This window comes from Hyalella azteca, unplaced genomic scaffold (assembly GCF_000764305.2).
Source record: "Hyalella azteca isolate HAZT.00-mixed unplaced genomic scaffold, Hazt_2.0.2 contig11854, whole genome shotgun sequence".
In the NCBI taxonomy this organism is placed as follows: domain Eukaryota; kingdom Metazoa; phylum Arthropoda; class Malacostraca; order Amphipoda; family Hyalellidae; genus Hyalella; species Hyalella azteca.
Genome location: NW_025941836.1, coordinates 97,510 through 118,194, shown reverse-complemented (window position 1 = coordinate 118,194; position 20,685 = coordinate 97,510). Strand labels below are relative to the sequence as shown.

The window sequence follows — 20,685 nt, the reverse complement described above, 5'->3', positions numbered from 1 at the left end:
GCGTGGATTAGCTTCCGTGCGTTACTGTCGTGGACTGCTCTGCGTGGATTAGCTTCCGTGCGTTACTGTCGTGGACTGCTCTGCGTGGACCAGCTTCCGTGCGTGACTGTCGTGGACTGTCGTGTTCCATATATATAATATATGGAACGGGCAATTTTAAATGGTGACAGTCTGGCAGGAGAGGGTATTAGAGTGAGCTTCATCGAGTCCTGGCATGAATATGGATAAGAGTGAACCATTCGAATGTTTATCAGAAGAAGGAGTTTGTCTATAGAATATAACGAATCACCGTTGCATTTCATGCTGAATAAAAAATAAAGGAATTAACGTCGTAAAATTAGAATTTGGCTCATTTTTTCAACGTCTCTGATATCGTGGATGCAAAACACCGGTCATGTGAGCATCACACCAGAGAGGACAGATTGAGCCACGGTAGGCAGTGAGTGCACCGGTTAGGCTTGCGGTTGTCCTTAGATAAGCAGGCGGTGGAGTGTAGCTCTTGGTTCATTGCTGGACAGTGGCTCGTGAAGGCCTGTACAGGGTTAGCCTTATTCTTGCCTTTGGAATACAGTGAATTGGAGGAAAATTCAAGAAATAAAAATGATGAAATATTTTTGTGATTCAAACAGTGAAGAAGGTGGAAAATTCTGTCCATTGTTGTGATTTGAAAGAAATGGCACACAGCATAACACCATTCCACTACTATTTTAGGAGGGCTTTGCGACAATTAATATTCTCGAGTCGTCAAAAATTCGCGCATGTGACCGTGGTGTTTTTTCTTATTAGAGCCTGGTAACTCGAACATAATATGAAAAAATTATGGAATTATTATTATCATGCATTGATAGTCTTCCATTAGGGTAAATAATATTCTTAGAATTCAGCGGCTGGTCATCAATTGTGCTACATTAGTCAGTTTTATAAAGATGGACTGGCGCTGTGTCATGTGGAATGTTTTAATAACCGCATGGTATCAAATGGACGTTACCAAAATGTTCTGCCAATGTTTATTTTCAGATTCAAGCTCAATCAAAGGTTGGTAAAAAACGGCAAACTCACTGACATTCCTCTAACGGTCTACCACGATTTCCCAGGACTAACTCAAGCAATAGACAAGTTGTTTGTCCCCAGGAAACGTTTGTGCGTTTTTTAGACATTATTTATGCATTTCCAGTCTCTTATAAACTTTCCCATCATTAAATTAGCGAAAAATGATATAAGTTACTAAGGCAAATTTGGTGAATAGATAAGTTTATCCTCACTCAAAGATTCCTTTACGTGACAATCAACTGCCTAATAATTAAATAAATAAATAAAAGGGCGAATAAAATTAGTTCCGATACCCGGCTGATCCTGTTTAGAGCGAAAGCTTGATAAAATAATAAGATCAACCCTTGAAACCGTCAAACTCTATCATTATTACAGTATTTAGAATCCTAAGTATGATTGATTGTTCGCTTGTATATAGAATATTTTAGTTTAATCACAGCTCGTTATAATACAGTGGTGTATTATGTCTTTTAAATTTAGATTCTCTGCTCAATTTCTATTGGTAATCAAAGCGAATAAGCCATTTTATTTGTTGTACGTGTTTTCATGAACATTCTGGTCAAACTTGACTGAAAAAATTAATAAAAACCTGTAGGTATTTTCTTTGTAAGGAAGGAAGAGTCGTGAAAATATTTAAACTTAGTAAAATTTATACGGTGCGCATCCTGAATGACAGAAATACGTCAAGTTCAGACAACGGTCATAGTCAAGCGAGAAGAAACAGTATATGAATGATTCAATATAAGTCTATTCGTGGCTAACGGGCAATAGACACACATAACTTGTTGGCAGCATTACATGAATATTTGTTTTGTATTGAAATGTGTACAAGGGTACTAATATCTAATAGTACTAAAGTGTACAAATATGCTGTATGCTTTCCCTATGCCCAATGCTCGCTAGTAATCCTTTAACTATCAGCCCGTGACACAAGACAGGAAGTGCCGTGAGTGCAACAGACCAGATGACGCCCTCAACCAATAACTATTAACTATTATTCAACATGCGCCGTTAATGAGGCTTATGTGCTTCCTATATTCTTTTCAATGTTTACCGTAATCAATCCCGCCCTTAATAATTCTTACCATCATCGAATTCTGCCACCGGCAATTCTGGCCATCATCAATTTTCTCAAACGGCAATTCTGTCGTCGCCAATTTCGCCATCGTTAATCTCTGCCAAGATCATTTTCCATGGCATTATAAAGACTTAGATTCATTTTGTGTCAGAAATTTGGTGGAGGCAAGCTCCCAAAAACTGAAATAATTAGCAATATTTTGTGACTATCAATTTCTGCAGAGAATCGCACAATTGAAATGTAATTCAGAAGAAATTTGTCGTGGAGGATTACCGTTCATAGCGAGCTTGTCATTATGGGGATTATGGAATGGCTTGTGGCAGCCATCACAGCCTCGCTCTTCTGCGCTGCAGGCGAGTAACATTTATTCGTCTTCCTTATTCAGGTGTTAATTATATGCATTGGAGTTATAAAGAAAAATATTTGAAAAATGAGAAAAATTTACTAATTAATTATGTAAATTTATAAAAAGTCACTCGTTTTAAATCCTTTGTTATGCCCATCATAAAATCTTTCAAAAGCTGTAAAACTGCATCCATTTTCTTCCGATTTATAAAACCGTATATTAAAAACCACATGAATTTATTCTCAAGTCAAAATAAACAGGGTTAAAAATACTCCATGCAAATACATTCATTTCTATGATTCACTGCAGTTGGTGCTGACATATCGAGGTGTGACGACGGCTGGCGATCGATGAACGGACGATGCGTTGCAAGTAGCACAGCCCTCGGACGCTTGGGCGGCGAGGGCTCCGCTGAGGGCTTCTTGGGCGCGCGAGGGAAGTGCGACCTGCAGGGAGCGTCGCTGCTCGTCATCACGCTTGCTGATATACCGGATCTTTTAGCCTCGAGTGAAACAGGTGAGCAGTGAACTCAAGTTGTGCGACTTAGGTAGCTATGGTAGTAGGTACAGCCTGATTATGCTGTGCGCACTAGTTAGCGATGGTTGTAGGTACAGCTTATGCTGCGCGCACTAGGAAGCGATGGTTGTTGGTACAGCTTGAACAGAGTGCACTAGGAAGCTATGGTTTTTGGTACAGCTTGAACAGGGTGCACTAGGAAGCTAAGTTGTTGGCACAGCTTAAACGGGGTGCACTAGGAAGCTATGGTTGTTGGTACAGCTTGAACAGGGTGCACTAGGAAGCTATGGTTGTTGGTACAGCTTGAACAGGGTGCACTAGGAAGCTNATACACATCTAGATGTGTATAAGAGACAGAGCTTGAACAGGGTGCACTAGGAAGCTAGGTTGTTGGTACAGCTTGAACAGGGTGCACTAGGAAGCTATGGTTGTTGGTACAGCTTGAACAGGGTGCAATGGTTATCGATGGTTGTTAGCACAGTTTCGCCTTGAAGTCCCGGGGTGTGAAGATAATTTGGAGGCTACACTCTAGCGTGGCTGTGGATGGTGTCGTCCTGAACTCATCAGAGGATCATGAGATTTACGAGTATGAGCTAAAACTTTAATGTGAGTTTAACAAATTCTATTTACCCCGTTAAAAGTATGATTGTGGCAATAAGTACATGTAAATAAAATGATCATGTATAGGTAAGCCGTGGAACATTATTATTTCAGTTGACTTCAACTACTCTTAAATGTATTTGTGATTATTGTTCTGACATTTAGCGCTCATTGGTATATGTTGGTAATGACATATATATAAATAATATTTTAGATTTTGTTTATTTATAATTTGTATTATCCTTACGTAAATTATCCAATCAGAAGTCTCTGTTCGAATAATTTTTTTTCCTTCTTATTTTAGATGACAAAGAAATTTATTACTGGATTGGAGGCGTAGCAGACCAAGGGAAATTGTCCAAATATTCCCAGACTGTAAAAGTTAGAGAAGGTATGTGTTATTTGCAATATAAATAGGCACATTTTTATTTCTTGGACGCAAAATGAATAAAATACTTTGATTGAATAATAAATGTAGAAGTATGCATTGCCAAACTTTGATAACAAACAGTTGACCTGCAGAAATTACTTCAGTTGGGTAGAATGCAAGTACTATAGCAATCCTGAGATTATTATTTTGATCCCAAATAATAATTTAACTATGAAAATATGGACAAATTTAATGAATATATCCTCGACTTAACGGGATGAGGGAAATATATTAATTAATTCGGGCCCCAAAATTATTCGACAGATCCTGACGACGCTGATGACGGGCGCGATCTGTGCTGGGCAGCATGCTTCCGAAGCATTAATAATTTCGTTGAACTGACGAAGGCTTCATGTCAAATGAAACTCAATTTTTTATGTGAACGGCGCTTTGAAACAGATGATTGCCGTGAAGCGTCCTGTGCACAGGTGGGTAGAGGAAAATGAAGGTGTTGTAAAAGATCTACAACATCTTCATCATAACTGAAATATTGTAAAATGCATATATCACATAAAGTATTATTCGTAGGAAAAATGCGATTATTCTGAGGCCAGCGTCACGTTCTCTCTTCTTCATTTTAAGGGATTGAAGCAGCGTGTGAGGAGAGAAGTTGGTCAAGATCCGTTCAGGAATGTTTTTAGCGATCCACTTAACTTGGGTTTTGGGAGTATAAATGCCATCAGGAATCGTGTACCTATTAGGTTCAACCCAGGATCATTCCAATTTCCACCTCACTTGGCCCCTATAACACCAAATCCAATGGGAATTACATTTCCAACTTTCATAGGCAAGCTGCATCCCCTCATTGTTGTACCTGACCACCAAGGGGGAGTGGTTCATAGACTGGACACCCTCTTCGCCAGCGACCGAGGTGACCGAAGTAACCTCATAACAGTTCAACCTCCTGTCACTCCCCGTACAAAAAGCCCGTCAAAAGGTGACGATATGGACTACACTAGCAGTCCGCAGGCGGTAGAGAGTGGAAAGGTAGGCGCTGTAACACCAAGATCTGAACGCAAGTTTAGTCTCAGGTTACCTGCTGGGGCGATACCAATCATCCACGACCAGTACAACGGCGCTGCAAATACAGTAAATGTACGAACAAATTTGTCGTTTGCCCTGCCTAGCGCCAGCACACAACAAGCATTCGCACGAACAACTCGGACACTGGAAATAGTCACACAACCAACGTTAGTGCAGTTCACCACAAATAATGTTAACCAGGCCATCCGCGATGCTTCTGACAAGAATGCAAAAGGATGCTTACGCGTGAGTTCATAACCTTAAACTGACTTTTTTAAGCACTACTGCACTGAATTACCCTTATATTAGAGATAACATTCGATCTCCAAAGTTGTTCAACGTTTTCCTGCAAACTCGTTTTACGTTTTCATGAATGTTTCAGAACGATCATCGGTTCTTCAAAGGTTCTTGCTACGCTCTCATAGAAAAACTCGACTCGTTCATGGGTGGCTTGCAGGCGTGCTTGAGCCTTTCAGCATTGGGTCACAGCGTAGTTATAAACGATAAGTGAGTGCTTAACTTCACCGAAATTAACTGATTCTTTCCACTGATACTCCAACTTGTGCATTGAAAAATTTGAAGTCACCCGCCGGAAGAATGTAGTTAGCGTGCATAAATGGAAAATATTTTTAAATGTTCAAATATTTCGTCACCTGATGATATGATTTCGTCATCTTTCAGAGCTGAGGACGACTTCCTGCGGCCATCGTACATGGATAAGAGAGCGAGCGTGTGGCTGGGGCTTCAAAGGAGAACAAGTAATTCTAATGCTCGTGATGCTTTCTACTGGATCGACAACACTCCAGTCACGTACTCCAACTGGGCCCTCCACGAACCTGGTGCGTTACTCTCTTGCGCCCATGTCTTCAATATTGATGCACAAGCAATATATTTAATTATATATCTTTCACTTACATATAACACGTTTAATTGGCCTTCATGAGATGTTTCTATTAATTTCACATTGGATAATAGAATTCGTCAAGGTTAATATTTATCGTTTTTAGCGAAGATTTTTGTCATTTTTAATTTTTGTCATTTTTAGCGAAGATTAAGGACTGCGTGTACGCCTCATTCTACAGCGGCCGGGGTCTCTGGTTCACCGAAGACTGCGACAAACCACTTTACATGCTCTGTAATTATATCTTTATCTTGATTATGATGTTGAGAAATGATGTTTCTTAGCTCAGGTCATTTAGATGTTGCTCTAAGGTTTTCAAATTCACGTTGAAACAGTCCATTGAATCATATGAATTTGTTATACAATTAACGAATTAATTTTTGCTGGCATACAATATATTTAATACATATTGCATAATAAATATATTGTAAAAAATTTATTTCGAATTCACAAATAAAATAAATATAAAGAATATAGATTAAATAATATAACTAATTATTTTATATATATTTTATAAATGATTTATACATATATACATATATTCAGGTTTGATTGAAAATCAGGGCATGCTTTTTATTAGCAATTTTCTTATTTTTTCAATAATCTGAGCAAAATTTCTTGCTGGTGCTTTGGTGAACCAAAATTGTGTTCGGCTTATTGAAAAAAAAACAAAGATAAAATTGTTAATAACAAGTATGCCCTGGTCTTCAATCAAACCTGCATAAATGAAGAACTTCTGCCTAACTACACTAATATACATATTTATAAATATATAATGTATTTAAATACATGTAAATATTCTAAATACATAATATAATTATTATTATTATTATTATTATTATTATTATTATTATAAAAATAATAATATTTATAATAATAATGATAATAACTAAACCAAATGCAGTAATGATTGTTAAGCCTCTAAGCTTCTCAGGATAAATACAAAGTATTACAAGCGAGCTTCTAATATATAACATATGACTTGATTACTTATGAGGGCTCGGCCACAGCCATGTCGCAGGAAATCCCTCAGCCGATCACCGCCGCCCCGGCGCCGGCATGTCCCGACCCCCAGGGCTGGAAACAGCACAAAGATAACTGCTATCAGGTGAACCATTAACAATTTATTTAGGCCTCTACTGAAATTATGATATTATTACAGCTTAAATTTATTGCATAAATTCTTTTTCACCAGCGTAAATGTATTAAAATTATTTGTTTTTAGAGTTGAACATTAAAATATGAGTAAAATATATCAAACGATATATCATTGTCTATAACTTTATTAGATTTAATTGAAAACATGTTTCCAATAGAGACCAAATTTTTATTTATTTAGGACCTTGGGTTTTCTATGAAAGTGTCAGCAAAGAGGTCTGATAAAAAAACTAGCAAGATTAATATGTTATACTCTATGAGAAAACTAAGACAAAAATTAAACTGTGTATTCTCTTCACGACCACCAAGGTTTATTCGATGCGTGACGGCTTCTTCAAGACCTGGGACCAAGCAAGGTTGTTTTGTAGGGCCAATAGAGCAGAGCTCGCTTCTGTACTTAACGATGAGGAGAACGCCTTCCTGATGTCTCTAGTAAGTCATATGGCTATCCAGCTTACACAGTAAAAACTTAGAAACTTCTGAAATTTTATGTTGTAGTTCAATAACTTTACGAGGTGACATTCATGCCTTGGTAGTTCACGCTAGTACCATAATAGCATTATTTCTCCGTGCAGGTTTACACCGTGCCTGACACCATGCTTTGGTTAGGCGGTACCGCTGGTCTCGGTGGTGGGTATCGCTGGACTGATGCGTCACCTTTTACATACATCAACTGGAGAGCTGGCGAGCCCAACGACTTGCAGTGTGAGAACGAATGGAAGCGAATTTAACTAGCAATAATTTACACAAATGTACACATCAATAAAATTATTCATTTCAGGCTCGTGGTCGGGATATTCTCTTAGATCTGTTATTTGAAAGACTGATGTGGTTTTTAAAAAGCAGTATATTTATGAGATGCAGCTTTCTAAAATAATAAAATCATTATCCTACATGAATATGTTAGATGCATGCACTTTTCTCGGTCACAGCCCAGGAATCGTGTTTAGGAATGTACCCGAAACTCGAGGCTCATTGGAATGACGACAACTGCGGTCGGCTGGCAGGGTGGGTGTGCAAGAAATCCATCCTTGAGAATCCATCCGTGTTTGTCACTTTTCCGACCACTTCGTCTGCACCCGTAGGAAATTGCGAGACTGATTGGCTGAATACAGGTAAATTAAACATAGACTGTATTAGCTCTTCAGGTTTTTGAAATAATCAAATCCCAGATCAGAGACCAAATTTTTCTTTTAGTATTTACTTCTCATTTTGTTAGATTTCATGCCTTCATCAGTTCGTGTCTCAAGGCCTCGCAGGTCTGAGAGGTTGCTTCCTGGTAATTTAAATTCAAATGAATTTTCCCTTCTTTTTAAAGTTTTTATAAATATTGATTGGATAATTAATTCCAAGTTTTCTTTGGATTTTAACTGGGCTTGAGTTAATTTTTATCTCGCCGGTGGCCCGCGTCCTGAGGCCTGTTAATTCTGTTGCACAGGCACGAAGTGCATAAAGCTGTTTGAGGAGGCCAAGCCTTTCGACGAGGCCCGTGGCATCTGCAAGCAAGAGGGCCCCATGGCCGACCTGGTCAGCGTTGCCAGCGAAAAAGAACAAGGTGGGGGCTGCCAATGAACGATTAACTATTTACAAACGACATAATTTTGCACTGCTGGTAGGAATATTGATTCCGGTTGGTCAAAAAATTTTTGAATTGATGAAAAACGGAATTGAGGCGCAATGGCTGGGTAAGAGGGTGCGATGGATGAGGAAGTTGAAGCGTTGACTGGGTAAGATTTTGCGATGATTGGATAAGACGATGTGATGACTTGGTGAGGTGAAGTGATGAAAGGTTAAGGTGACTTGGTGAAAGGTTAAGATGACATGGTGAAAGGTTAAGATGACGTGGAGAAAGGTTAAGATGACGTGTTGAAAGGTTAAGATGACATGGTGAAAGGTTAAGATGACGTGGAGAAAGGTTAAGATGACGTGTTGAAAGGTTAAGATGACATGGTGAAAGGTTAAGATGACTTGGCGAAAGGTTAAGATGACTTGGCGAAAGGTTAAGATGACTTGGCGAAAGGTTATGGTGAAGTGGCGAAAGGTTAAGATGACGTAGAGAAAGGTTAAGATGACGTGGTGACTGGACAAGTTGACGTTTGAGTGCACTAGTATAGAAGTGATAACATGTTTGCCATTCTTTGCTTGCACTCAGCGTACGTGTCGACGTTGCTGGGTACGTTAGAGACGTCAGTTTGGTTGGGCATGAAATACGTCGACGTCTACCGCTGGCTCGACCAAACCCCCGTGACATACACCAACTGGGCGCCGGGTGAACCGAACAACAATCACAATCCTGTGAGTTTATAGGGACGTGCTACTGCTAGAGTCAGGGAGCTATTATTATTTTTATTTTCCGTGGAAGATAGATGATATGTCAGCTGATTAATAATGTCATCTTTTAATAAATAAATAAGTCAGCTGATTAAAAATGAGTACAGTAGGTACAAAATAACAATTTATTATAGCTTCTCCAAATGACTAACAGTAATAATGTTGAAGTCAGCTTAATACAATAGTTGTATACTAGCTATTCAATATGACTATTAGTAACTTTTCAAAGTTGGTTCAGTTTCATGAGCATCTGTACACGATAATTATCTATGTGGTACTGCCCACAAATGGCAAATGTTAAGTGTTAGTATAGGAGTTGCGCGGTGTTTGAACCAGCCCGAGACAGTGATTAAGTTGATCATGCAATATAGTTTTGATAAAACTAGTAAATTTATATCATACTTGATGATTTAGAATAAATATTAGCTAGAAAATCCAATGATATTGCATCATACGATGATGTATTTATGGCATATATATCGGATTTATTTTATAAGTGCATCGGGTACCATTCTGGTCAGACTTTAACGTATACTATCCTTAGGCATGTCTGGTCCAGTATATACATATATTGCTATAGTATGTTTCAAATGTGTTATAGCGCAACGGCCTACCAGAAGGCGTCTTATTCCGTCTCATCCACCCTGGCCCCGTTGGGCCTAACTCAAGGGGGGACAATGGCGTCCTGAACCCCGTGTTCCCATCCAGAATTTTTTGGCACAAGCTTCACAACTCTTTACTGCCAAATCCTGGCCGGGAGAAGCGTTCGGCAGATTCGAACAGTGAAGACTGCGTGGAGATGCACGAGAAATTCTGGACCAACCAATGGAACGACGCCGAGTGCCATATTAGCAAGCCATTCGTATGCCAGAAACCTCTTGGTAAAAATAAATCTTCTGTATAACTTAACACGTGGAAACTATATTAATATAGGAATGCTAAAATTATTATCAGTGCTTGTGCATATAGTGTTTTTCGTGATTTTATATTTTAAAAGAGAACAGGTGTATTAATGTTAAACAAGTTTAGGAATTTTTTGCATTATTGGTAAAATTATGTTTTTAATTATCATTCGTTTTCATATAAGGCTTGTTTACAGAATTTTTTTCATGAAAGGCTGTTTCTTATCTAAAAAGTGTTTGGTGCATTTGAATAAAAGATAATTGTCATCAAGCAAACCAAGTCCTACATGATACTTTTACAAGAAAAAAATTTAAAATAATATTGTGCCTAGAAACAGTGCACATCAAACAGTGAAAATGCAGTGAGTTGAGCGTGGACATCGCAAGCAATGAAAGATTCTGGAATACGAGCCTCGTAAAGCATTCCATTAGATTTAAAAAACTTTTATTATGCTATCGAATTACCATAAATTTTCTACCAAAAATGCTCCTATTAACGATTTTTTCCAATTTCCCCACTGACAGATTCATCTCTAGAGGAGCCAAGCCCTCCTTTGCTTTGCAGTCCACCCTTCCAGAATTATATCCAGTACTCGTCCGTGTGTTACAGATACGAGGAGACAGCTCTGCCTTGGCAGGTACGGCAGTCTGGTGCACTACGGGATTTGGGGTCAGAGAAGAGATTTAATTTGCTGGTTATTGTGCTTTCTTGTTTACGGGGCTGCTCTGCAGTCTGCATACGAACTGAACGTTAAACCAAAGAGCAAACAAAATTCTCGCTGTGACCAAAGCCGTTCGGCTAAGGCACCTTCGCAAACAGGTCGAAGTAGGCCGTCAATGACGCATTCAAGTCGCTTGCTTGCAATTTATGGACGATTTGGCATGTGTGAATATTTCGATAGCTTACACAGTGCGCACGTCTGCCTGTTTACTGTCCTGTGGTGACGCTTGGGCGACCGTTGGAGCAGACATGTTGATTCGCAGCTGGCTCCCCGACTGCGACAATTTTCGACTGGGCAATGAGGATGTTGTGACATTGTGCATGCACAGTCTCAGTTACGGGATGGAAAAGTTCTTATCTGCTACGCTTACGAATATAATAGTAGATGCGAAAATGTAGAATGAAATCGACCGGGAGTCAGCTATAATGCATGCGTCACTCAAGATACGAGAAAAAGAATTGACGTTTACCGGTATTCGGGTTTGTTGTACACGCGAGCCTACAAAAAAGGGAAGAGTCAAACCTTAGAGAAAACATAGACAGGAATTTAGAATAAAGTGTTCTCTCTTCTATATGATTTTTCTATCTAATTCAAAATACAACAGTTATAAAGAATGATTGTACATTAATTACAAGCTTGTAACAGCTAACAAAGCTCCTTCAAACTCGGATGTGCAGGAGGCAGAGTTGCAGTGCAGGGATGAAGGCGCTGTCCTGGCGTCCGTAGACTACATGCCGGAGAACTCCTTCCTCTACTTAATGGCCAACTCTGCCGGAGACTCAGGCGCCAGCAGCATCTGGATAGGATTTCAGTACGATAATGTGAGAGCTAAATACATCGTTCTACGTTAATCTGAAAATGTACAATTAATTATTGATATTTATTCTGATAATCTCGAAGCGTGTTTTTAATGCAATTTGTTTTTAACACTGAATGTATACTACTGTACGTTTGCGTTTTAATTCTAATTCTTTCACTTAGCGTAACTCTAAAAGAAATTTAGAATGTCATTCAGGTTTCCGAGGGTTGTTGACTTGAGTTCTCAACTATAAAAAAATGTTTTTTTTTTTAAGCCGGCTGCACCTGTCACTAGCGAAACAATAGAATAGTGAACAATTGCCTTCCCTACGTTAGTTTTGGAGATACAATTGCTGTCTATTCGCATTACTTTTGGCCGTGCCCCATATTACAACATCATTACTTTTGGCTTTGCTTCATATTACCACATCATTACTTCTGGCTTTACCTCATATTTCCACATGATCACATCATTACTCTTACTGACATCACACCCATGCCTCATATTACCACATTATTACTCATGCCCATGCCTCATATTACCACATCATTACTCATGCCCATGTCTCATATTACCACATTATTACTCATGCCCATGCCTCATATTACCACATCATTACTCATGCCCATGCCTCATATTACCACATCATTACTCATGCCCGTGCCTCATATTACCACATCATTACTCATGCCCGTGCCTCATATTACCACATCTCTGGTTCATATCTGCCGCGGGCGCTTCTCGGCGGTTCAGACGTCGGAGCGGTTCGAGTGGTCGGACGGGCGTCCCGCGTTGTTCACAAACTGGGCGCCCGGGGAGGGGGCGACGGGGGCGACGGGGGCGCTGCGGGAGGAAGCGTCGCGCTGCGTCGAGCTGTCGACTCAGCGCCCCGGGGCCTGGGCAGCCAAGTCTTGTGATGAGGCAAAGCCTTTCATCTGCAAATATGAAAATGGTAACTATAAATATTTTCTTTTCAGTTAGCTGTATATGTCGAAACGGGACTGAGCATAATTTAAGAAAGCTATTTAAGCTTGAAGATTAATATTGGAAGTGTATTATAACAATTTTACTCTGATGATGAGTCTCGATGAGTTAAAGGCTTTGCGAAGCTTGCACTTGCATAGTGTTGTCATACCTAGGATGTGTGAGTGAGGTACCTACTAAGCCTAATTGTATATTAAAAGTTTGAATAATCACAGAAGCTGGTCCAAAATTCAGAATTCAAAGAATTGCGTACTTTTATTGTTGTAAAATGCAAGAATAAATTCTCTGTTCTCGTGTTCAACCATAGATACAAAATATTCTACGAATCAACTGACTGTGTCGGCAGCAGTTACTGCACCTGCATTTATTGTACGAAAATGTGATCCTGAAATTAGGCCGCGATGCAACGCCTTGTGCTAGCGTGATGGGAAATATAATGCCACTGCACCAGTGCGAAGTCACCTTATATTTTTGCTGTATACTATAGCTGCGTGAGGTGTGATGCCACACTGTCTTGTTACTTTAGGTGAATTACATTAATTTATTTGAGATTTTCGGGTGAGATTCGTAAATCAGTTATTCTTCATATTCACCTAACAATTGATGCAAACACTGCACTTTAAAATCGGTAAATAAATTCTCTACGCTGTCATACCTCTCGCCATGAGCGAGAAATCGACCTTTCCCTCTGGTAACATTTTTATGCAGGATAACTTAAAATATAATTATAGAGTTTTTTACCATGGGCGGTTTTATCTATAAAAAGTGCTACTCTGATAGCCATCTATACAAGTTTGATGGCATAACATTATTCATTTGTATGTAGCTGAAAGTTCCCCAATCAAACATTTCCATCAAATTAGACGAGAAAGATTCGGATGGCTTCAAACTAAATAGTTTTGATGGTTCAGGATATTAATAAATAAGTTAATGGCCCAAGTTAGTAAAGCCGATAAACGACTTGGACTGATCAGACGCCCTTACGAATTCCTAGATGCAGAAACAATGAAGCAGTTATTTGTTGCTGTTGTGCGCCCGAACCTAGAGTTTGGAAACGTCGTGTGGTCACCGAAATTTGAAAAGGACAAAAATTTAGTAGAGAGTGTTCAAAGACGCGCAAGAAGGATAGTTCCGGGCTTGAAAGGCAAGTCCTATGAGGAAAGATTAAAGATTATGAAGCTTCCAAGCCTCCGTTATCGACGTCTGCGTGGGGAACTCATTGAAGTATACAACTTAAATACAAGTATACCCACGGTTTATACAAGGTACCAGAAGGATTACCAGAATTTGAAACAAGAACCAGCACCAGGGGCCACGGTTATAAACTAAAAAAAACTGCGTTGTAACAAAATCCATGCGACAACATTTTTTCTCGCTTCGAGTTACCGACATGTGGAACAGCCTCCCTGATAGCATCGTTGACGCTCCGAGTATGAACGCCTCCAAGAACAGACTAGACGAAGCTATGCAGGAGCATATGTTCAGTCTTAAAATGCCTAGCACCTTACGGGCCTTGCAAAAAGTCCAGCAGCTATCTCAATAAATCGTCAGCTATGGGAAGATCGGATTCAAAAGGCCGGATCCCTTGGGGAATCAAGTCACGACAAGTACAAGAATCGGCAACATGGGCCTATTTCTTCAGTACCGACACTTCTATTCTATTACAATAAATTAATTACTCACATGAATTAAAGGTACTTAAATACAGTTGGTTTGATTTGTTCACCCTAAATTCCAGGTTTCGAATCTAAATTTTGTTTTTCAGTCACCGCCCCCATCCTTGACCCAGCTGTCACGGGCGGCTGTCTCTCCAAAGATTGGGTCGACTTCGGTGGCAGCTTCTGCTACCTCGTCAATGCAAATGATCAGTTTACATGGGCCAAAGCAAACTCGCAGTGAGTCTTCGTTTACATTTTAGTTTTTAATATACTGCTATATTGACGTACTTTTTTTAATATATCTAAAAAATGTCAGCGTACAAGGCAAAAATCGATTGGAAACAAAATATTGTTTGACATATTGTTTTTGTTTTGTTTCTTTTTGTTTTATGATTATATTTCAATCATTGCTTTAAATATAATCATAAAATGTAAAGTACACTGCCTTGCATAAGCACACTGCTCAAACAGTGCATTTCTTGCGCAATTCGGGTAAGGCTATAAATTATACGAAAAACTTGCCACACTAAAACTCCACTTAAGGGAAACTTAACCAAACTGATAACAAGCCGTGCACAAAATAGCTACGCATTGTAGTTCTGAAATGACCAGAACACTTGACCGTAAGAATATCTATTTAAATCAGAAAGTGCATTGCCATTTGCTAGGCCGTGAACTGTATGTGATGAATGAGGTATGGTTGCAGGTATTTAGAAACAGTTCTCCATTTGATAGGAAATATGAGTGATTTTAAATATGCAAGTATAAAGTAAAAATAAAATTGACAAATAATAAACGAAAGATGCAATGTGCTCTACATTTGCGCGAACTTGTGAAGTTTGAAAGTGTGAATAGTATTGGTGCTAGGCAGGTAATGCATGTAATGATGCCAGCTAATGATATAATTTGTAACTATTATTATTGGTGCTGCAGATAAGTGCAATTATTAGTATATTATATAGTTAATATTATTGGTGCGGCAAGTAAGTGCAATTAATGGTATAATTTATATTTAATATTATTGGTGCTGCAGATAAGTGCAATAATAGTTTAATTTATAGTTAATATTATTGGTGCTGCAGATAAGTGCAATAATAGTTTAATTTATCTGGTGAGTGCCTCATTAGAGGCCAGGAGGCAGGTGAGTGTGCCTTATGAGTGGCCAGGAGGCTGGTGAGTGTGCCTCATCAGAGGCCAGGAGGCTGATGAGTGCCTCATCAGAGGCCGAGAGGCTGGTGAGTGCCTCATCGGAGGCCAGGAGACTTTGTAATTTAGAAACATTTAACAAAATTCAAAATTAAGTAGAGGTATCATGACATTGTAACAAAATGGTAATCATAATTACTATAGAAGACTATTATGACCATGATAATTTGTATGGTTACCAGAATTCTTGTGGAGTGACGGGACAGCGTTCGACTTCATGCACTGGGCGCCCGAAGAGCCCAACAGTCAGAGCGAGAAGTGCGTTGAAATGTTCAGCGGCAAGGGCGAGTGGAACGACATCAGCTGCGACGTACTGCGGGGCTATATCTGCAAGACGAATAAGAGTAAGCGATGCTAATGCTGTGGATATTTGAAATATTTTTATCTCGTAGCTAAATATAATGTTTTAAGGAAGAAGAAAAATAAAATGCGTTAGAAATGAATTGGAGACGGGGTAGGCCTACAATCATGACAGCGCATTGTTAAAGGAATTTATGTTTATGCATGTTATACATAGGCTCTGAAAGCTCCAGTCTTGAAAAAGGTTTGTGATATTTATATGTTACATCCCATTTTAAGGTTTATCCTTAAAAGTTGCCGAAGATTTTTGGTTTGAACGTTTAACGTTGATCTTGCCAAGTTTCATACCATTCCTTGACTTCATGAAACTAAAATTTACCTGAACAAGAAACTCAGGACTCCTAAAAATACATAATAAAAAGAGGCAATAAACATATTTTAGCCCTTTATTTGCAATTAAAATACAACTGACTATTGAACTTTCACCATCTTAATTGAAAAGTATATATATTTTTCATAAGTTTTCTTTTACAGAACCTCTTTCCGAGACGACCTCGTTGATTGCAGCGGCTGAGACCTCGGAGCATCTTTCCCATCGTAAGATGCCGCAATAAGTAGATTGCTCAATATAAATATACATACAATATTTGTCTCACTGACAATATTTTCTCAGTTGTAAAGATGTTATATGAATGCACCCAGATTGGCTGTAAGTGATATTTGGTGCTATATCTTGATTTTTTGTTTGTACGAATGACCGCATCAAGTGATATTGATATTTGACTGAAATTATTATTAATCCACATTCCTTCATAGGTCACTGAAACAAATTATTTTTTCATGCCTAAATTTTCATTATTTTCAAATTGTAGATTTTTTTTATGTCAAAGGCACGCAGAATCGCTCCACATGACATTTAGTCATGACTTAAATTCTGATACATTTTCCAATCCCAATAACTGTCAGTATTTTCTTTTGAATATCGCTGTTCCTGTGAGTTTTCGCGGTTCATATTTATATTCATTTTATTCATTAAAAAAACAGTCTTTTTCTATCTTGATAATCACAACCAACCTCATATATGAAATTATGTCAGTGATTGGCTCCAAAAAAAAAAAATTCACATTCAAACTGAAGACCGGGCTATTTGCAGCATAAAATTTACACGATATTTTTTTACTAAATTATATTTTGAAATGTCACGTTTCCAAACCTGTGTACTATCAGACGAGGTAACTCTTATAATAATATAAATGTTTAGAATAATACAAAATTATTAATAACTCCGATAATAAATTATAAATATTTTACTATTTTAGATATAAACAATTTTACTATATTAGGTCAGGACGATATCCACCTGAGCAGCGGCTCGGTGGTGGCGCTGGTGGTGGTGAGTTTGGTGGTGACGGCGGCTCTAGGATACGTGGTCTACACATACGTTAACCATCTACGTGTCTCAAGACCTACACACAGGCCTGCCGCCATCACAAGTTTTGACAACGCTCTTTATAATCCCGGTATGATGCAAGAATTTAGTAAATTAATTAGAATTCATTAGATGTAGATTTTTCGTTTATGAATTAATATATTACTTTCTTCGTGAATTCAGTGCAATTTAAAGAATAGGTTAACCATATGAATTGGCTCATTGGAATTATTAGCAGGAACAATGTGATAGAAAACTTATACACGGAAACAGCTTCATTTCGTTATTCATTTCGTTATTTTCAGATGCGCTGGAAAATTCTATTCTTGAGAGCGCGGAAAACCTCGATGGACGCTGCCACAGCGTCACGCTGTCACTGGGACGATCGTAGTTAAGTCATTGTGACTCATCGTGACTCATCGTGACTCATCGTGACTCATCGTGACTCATCGTGACTCAGCGCAACTCACATTCACGTGATAATAAAAGAAGAGTTCATGTAGCCACTTGACCTAGAATGTCTTCAACGCAAAATTAATTGTTGATCCAACATGTGAAAGTGTAAATATGACCGCAGATAAAAACACACTCAACATGCGTTCTTCCAGTCGTGCATGGAACGTTTAACTTGAACATAAGTCACACCGAGTAGCCCAGAGTAACTCCGTGGTGGTCTGGCAAGCCTTCGATGATGTCCTCCATCATATTACATGTCATCTCCGCCTCATTAGCCTCCGATGTTGTCCCTTTCTTAACTGTCTCATGCTGTCCCGCCCTTATCAAACCTCCGATGTTGTCTCCATCTCACCACACCGCCGATGTTGTCACCATCTCACCAAACCTCTGGTTTGTCGCCATCTCACCAAACCGCCGATGTTGTCCCCATCTCACCAAACCGCCGATGTTGTCCCCATCTCACCAAACCGCCGATGTTGTCTCCGTCTCACCAAACGCTCCAGACGTTTATTATTTGCACAGAAATCCCGCTTATTATTTGCACGGCCCATGAGACAACATTAATGGAAGACGAAGTTTTGTGCAAACTGGAATGCATATTCATCAGTATGCTGCATATATAAAATGCATGCATGTTCAAATAAACAATAATATATAATATTATTGGCATGTAATCGTTCAAGTAAAATAAACGAAGTTTTAATATTCCTTTGATTTTTTGTTTCTTTCATTTTTTCGAGCAAAAAATCAACAACACTTTAAAATGTTTCTGAAATGAGATTTCCCTTCTAAGTTAATTCGCTACTATATCCTACTGCTATACCAAGTGACCGGTAGGAATTATTGGTGTTCTATAATAATGATAATCAATCATGAATAATTAAAGCCACATGAGTGCAAATGTTGGTAGCGTTCTTGTTTGTTCAGATTATCACTGTATTTCGCAGAGATGAGTCCCAAGCGTTGCAATAATTTTAATATAAATGTACAATAACGTTACAATAATTTAACTATAATGCTGAAATCGTTGCATTATAGTGTTAGATTATTTGCATTATAACGCTATAATAGTTGTGCTATAGCATTTCAACATTTGCATTATAACGCTATAATAGTTGCTCTATAATGTTACAATATTTGCATTATAACGCTTCAATAAATGTTTTATAATGTTTCAATATTTGCATTATAATGCAACAATAGTTGCCGTATAATGTTACAATATTTGCATTATAACGCAACAATAGTTGCTCTATAATGGTACAATATTTGCATTATAATGTTACAATGGTTGGCAAAAATATTACTTTAGTCGTACAATCCACGTAACACCCAAGATTACGCAAGGCTTCCATCAACAATTTACCGGCGAAGATCGGAATGATGCCAGGTTCCATCGCTCATTAATTAAGAAACTTTTGGTAGCAATAACATTGCGCCTTTTTTCATCATCCAGCAAATGACAATATTTGAACAACATTTTAAGTAGCTTGCCACTGGTGTGACTGACGGGGTTGAGAAGAGTTTTCCCTCACATATTACACGTAAAATATAATTAACATATTTTTCGAGGACACAGCATCGTGATAAATAGGCAAGAGTTATTATGGTCGCTGTATTTTTAAAGGCGTAACGTTAATTGCCTGCCATCATGAAATATTGTTCCTGCCTGCCTCCAGGCCATGGATAGGGGATGAAGATAGCTTCTGGTCGTTATCATGTGTTAGGGTAATATCTTTGCATCAACTATATTGCCCAGAAAATAAAATAGGCACTGTTTATATAAATATATTTTATACATATAGAATATTTACGCTTGAAACGAAGTTTTTTAATTCATTTAGAAATGATTTGAATTCTAAACAAATAGGCACAATTTTGTTAGATGAAGACGGAATTTATGAAATTATATTTTTCACATCACATGGAGTCATATTCTCGACACATACTGTGAATGAATTTGAATCTCCTTAAACTCGATAAATGATATAGTTTTGCAGTGACACAGAGTTTTTTTTATTCCAGGTATGCGGGTTTGGTCCTTTTAGAGCCGATAATTGCAGTAATCCCATATGAACTTAATTAATGTCGACTAATATCTTAATATTGTACCTGTGCAGTATCTGTATATATTTCAGGTATATGGTTTTAATAGTTTTTGGATTTATCATTTAACCGATACCTGCTGCAAGTGAACTTGGATCTCAATCAGACTCAGTCAATAGGGCGATCTAGCAACTGCACACTGGCTATTATAATTTAGGTTATGCGGTTTTAGACGTTTTTGCATTGGGCAATAAACCGATAACCGCTTCAAATGTCCTTAGATGTTCCTCAAACTTGCAAAAAATATAACTCAGTACTCATAGCAGTGAGTGACAGAGAGCGCATTTTCTCGTCGACGAAAACGTGAAGTCACGGACAGACGGACGGACGGACAGACAGACAGACTGACAGACGAACATGGCGAGTACAATAGTGCGTTTTTTCCATAAATGAGAAAATGCGCTAAAAAGGTTGATTTACACCCTCTCAGTGGATTTGAAAATTTTAGGTAAGAGAGTTAAGTCGTTTTCGAATTAGGCAATTAACCGATAACTCCCGCAAGCGAACTTGAATATCTAATTAACCCAAGGAATATGTAAATTTCACATCTGCGCAGTTGCTGTAATAATTTGAGGTTTGCAATTATTATTAGACAAAAAATTTGAAAATATTTAAAAATAATATATGAATAGCGTTAGGCCCTCAAACATGCTCCTCAGTCACTCAGAACCTATCGCAAAGACATGAAAT

General features: G+C 38.4%; 2 protein-coding genes across 2 annotated transcripts; both read left to right on the top strand.

Annotated features, from left to right (window-relative positions):
* The first annotated feature begins 2,009 nt into the window (after positions 1-2,009).
* On the top strand, positions 2,010-6,228 carry LOC125178684. The gene is made up of 8 exons (XM_047883039.1): positions 2,010-2,481; positions 2,784-2,990; positions 3,895-3,981; positions 4,285-4,448; positions 4,603-5,289; positions 5,426-5,550; positions 5,725-5,882; positions 6,089-6,228. The coding sequence occupies exons 1-8, from the start codon at positions 2,424-2,426 to the stop codon at positions 6,226-6,228; spliced, it is 1,626 nt and encodes a 541-aa protein (XP_047738995.1). The 5' UTR covers positions 2,010-2,423.
* A 728-nt stretch (positions 6,229-6,956) lies between these two features.
* Positions 6,957-18,576, top strand: LOC108681924 (macrophage mannose receptor 1). The gene is made up of 16 exons (XM_047883038.1): positions 6,957-7,052; positions 7,412-7,534; positions 7,678-7,807; positions 8,035-8,217; positions 8,541-8,657; positions 9,255-9,397; positions 10,035-10,314; positions 10,861-10,973; positions 11,735-11,878; positions 12,610-12,808; positions 14,606-14,735; positions 15,690-15,733; positions 15,887-16,048; positions 16,539-16,601; positions 17,348-17,524; positions 17,739-18,576. The coding sequence occupies exons 1-16, from the start codon at positions 6,957-6,959 to the stop codon at positions 17,822-17,824; spliced, it is 2,190 nt and encodes a 729-aa protein (XP_047738994.1). The 3' UTR covers positions 17,825-18,576.
* The last annotated feature ends 2,109 nt before the right edge of the window (positions 18,577-20,685 follow it).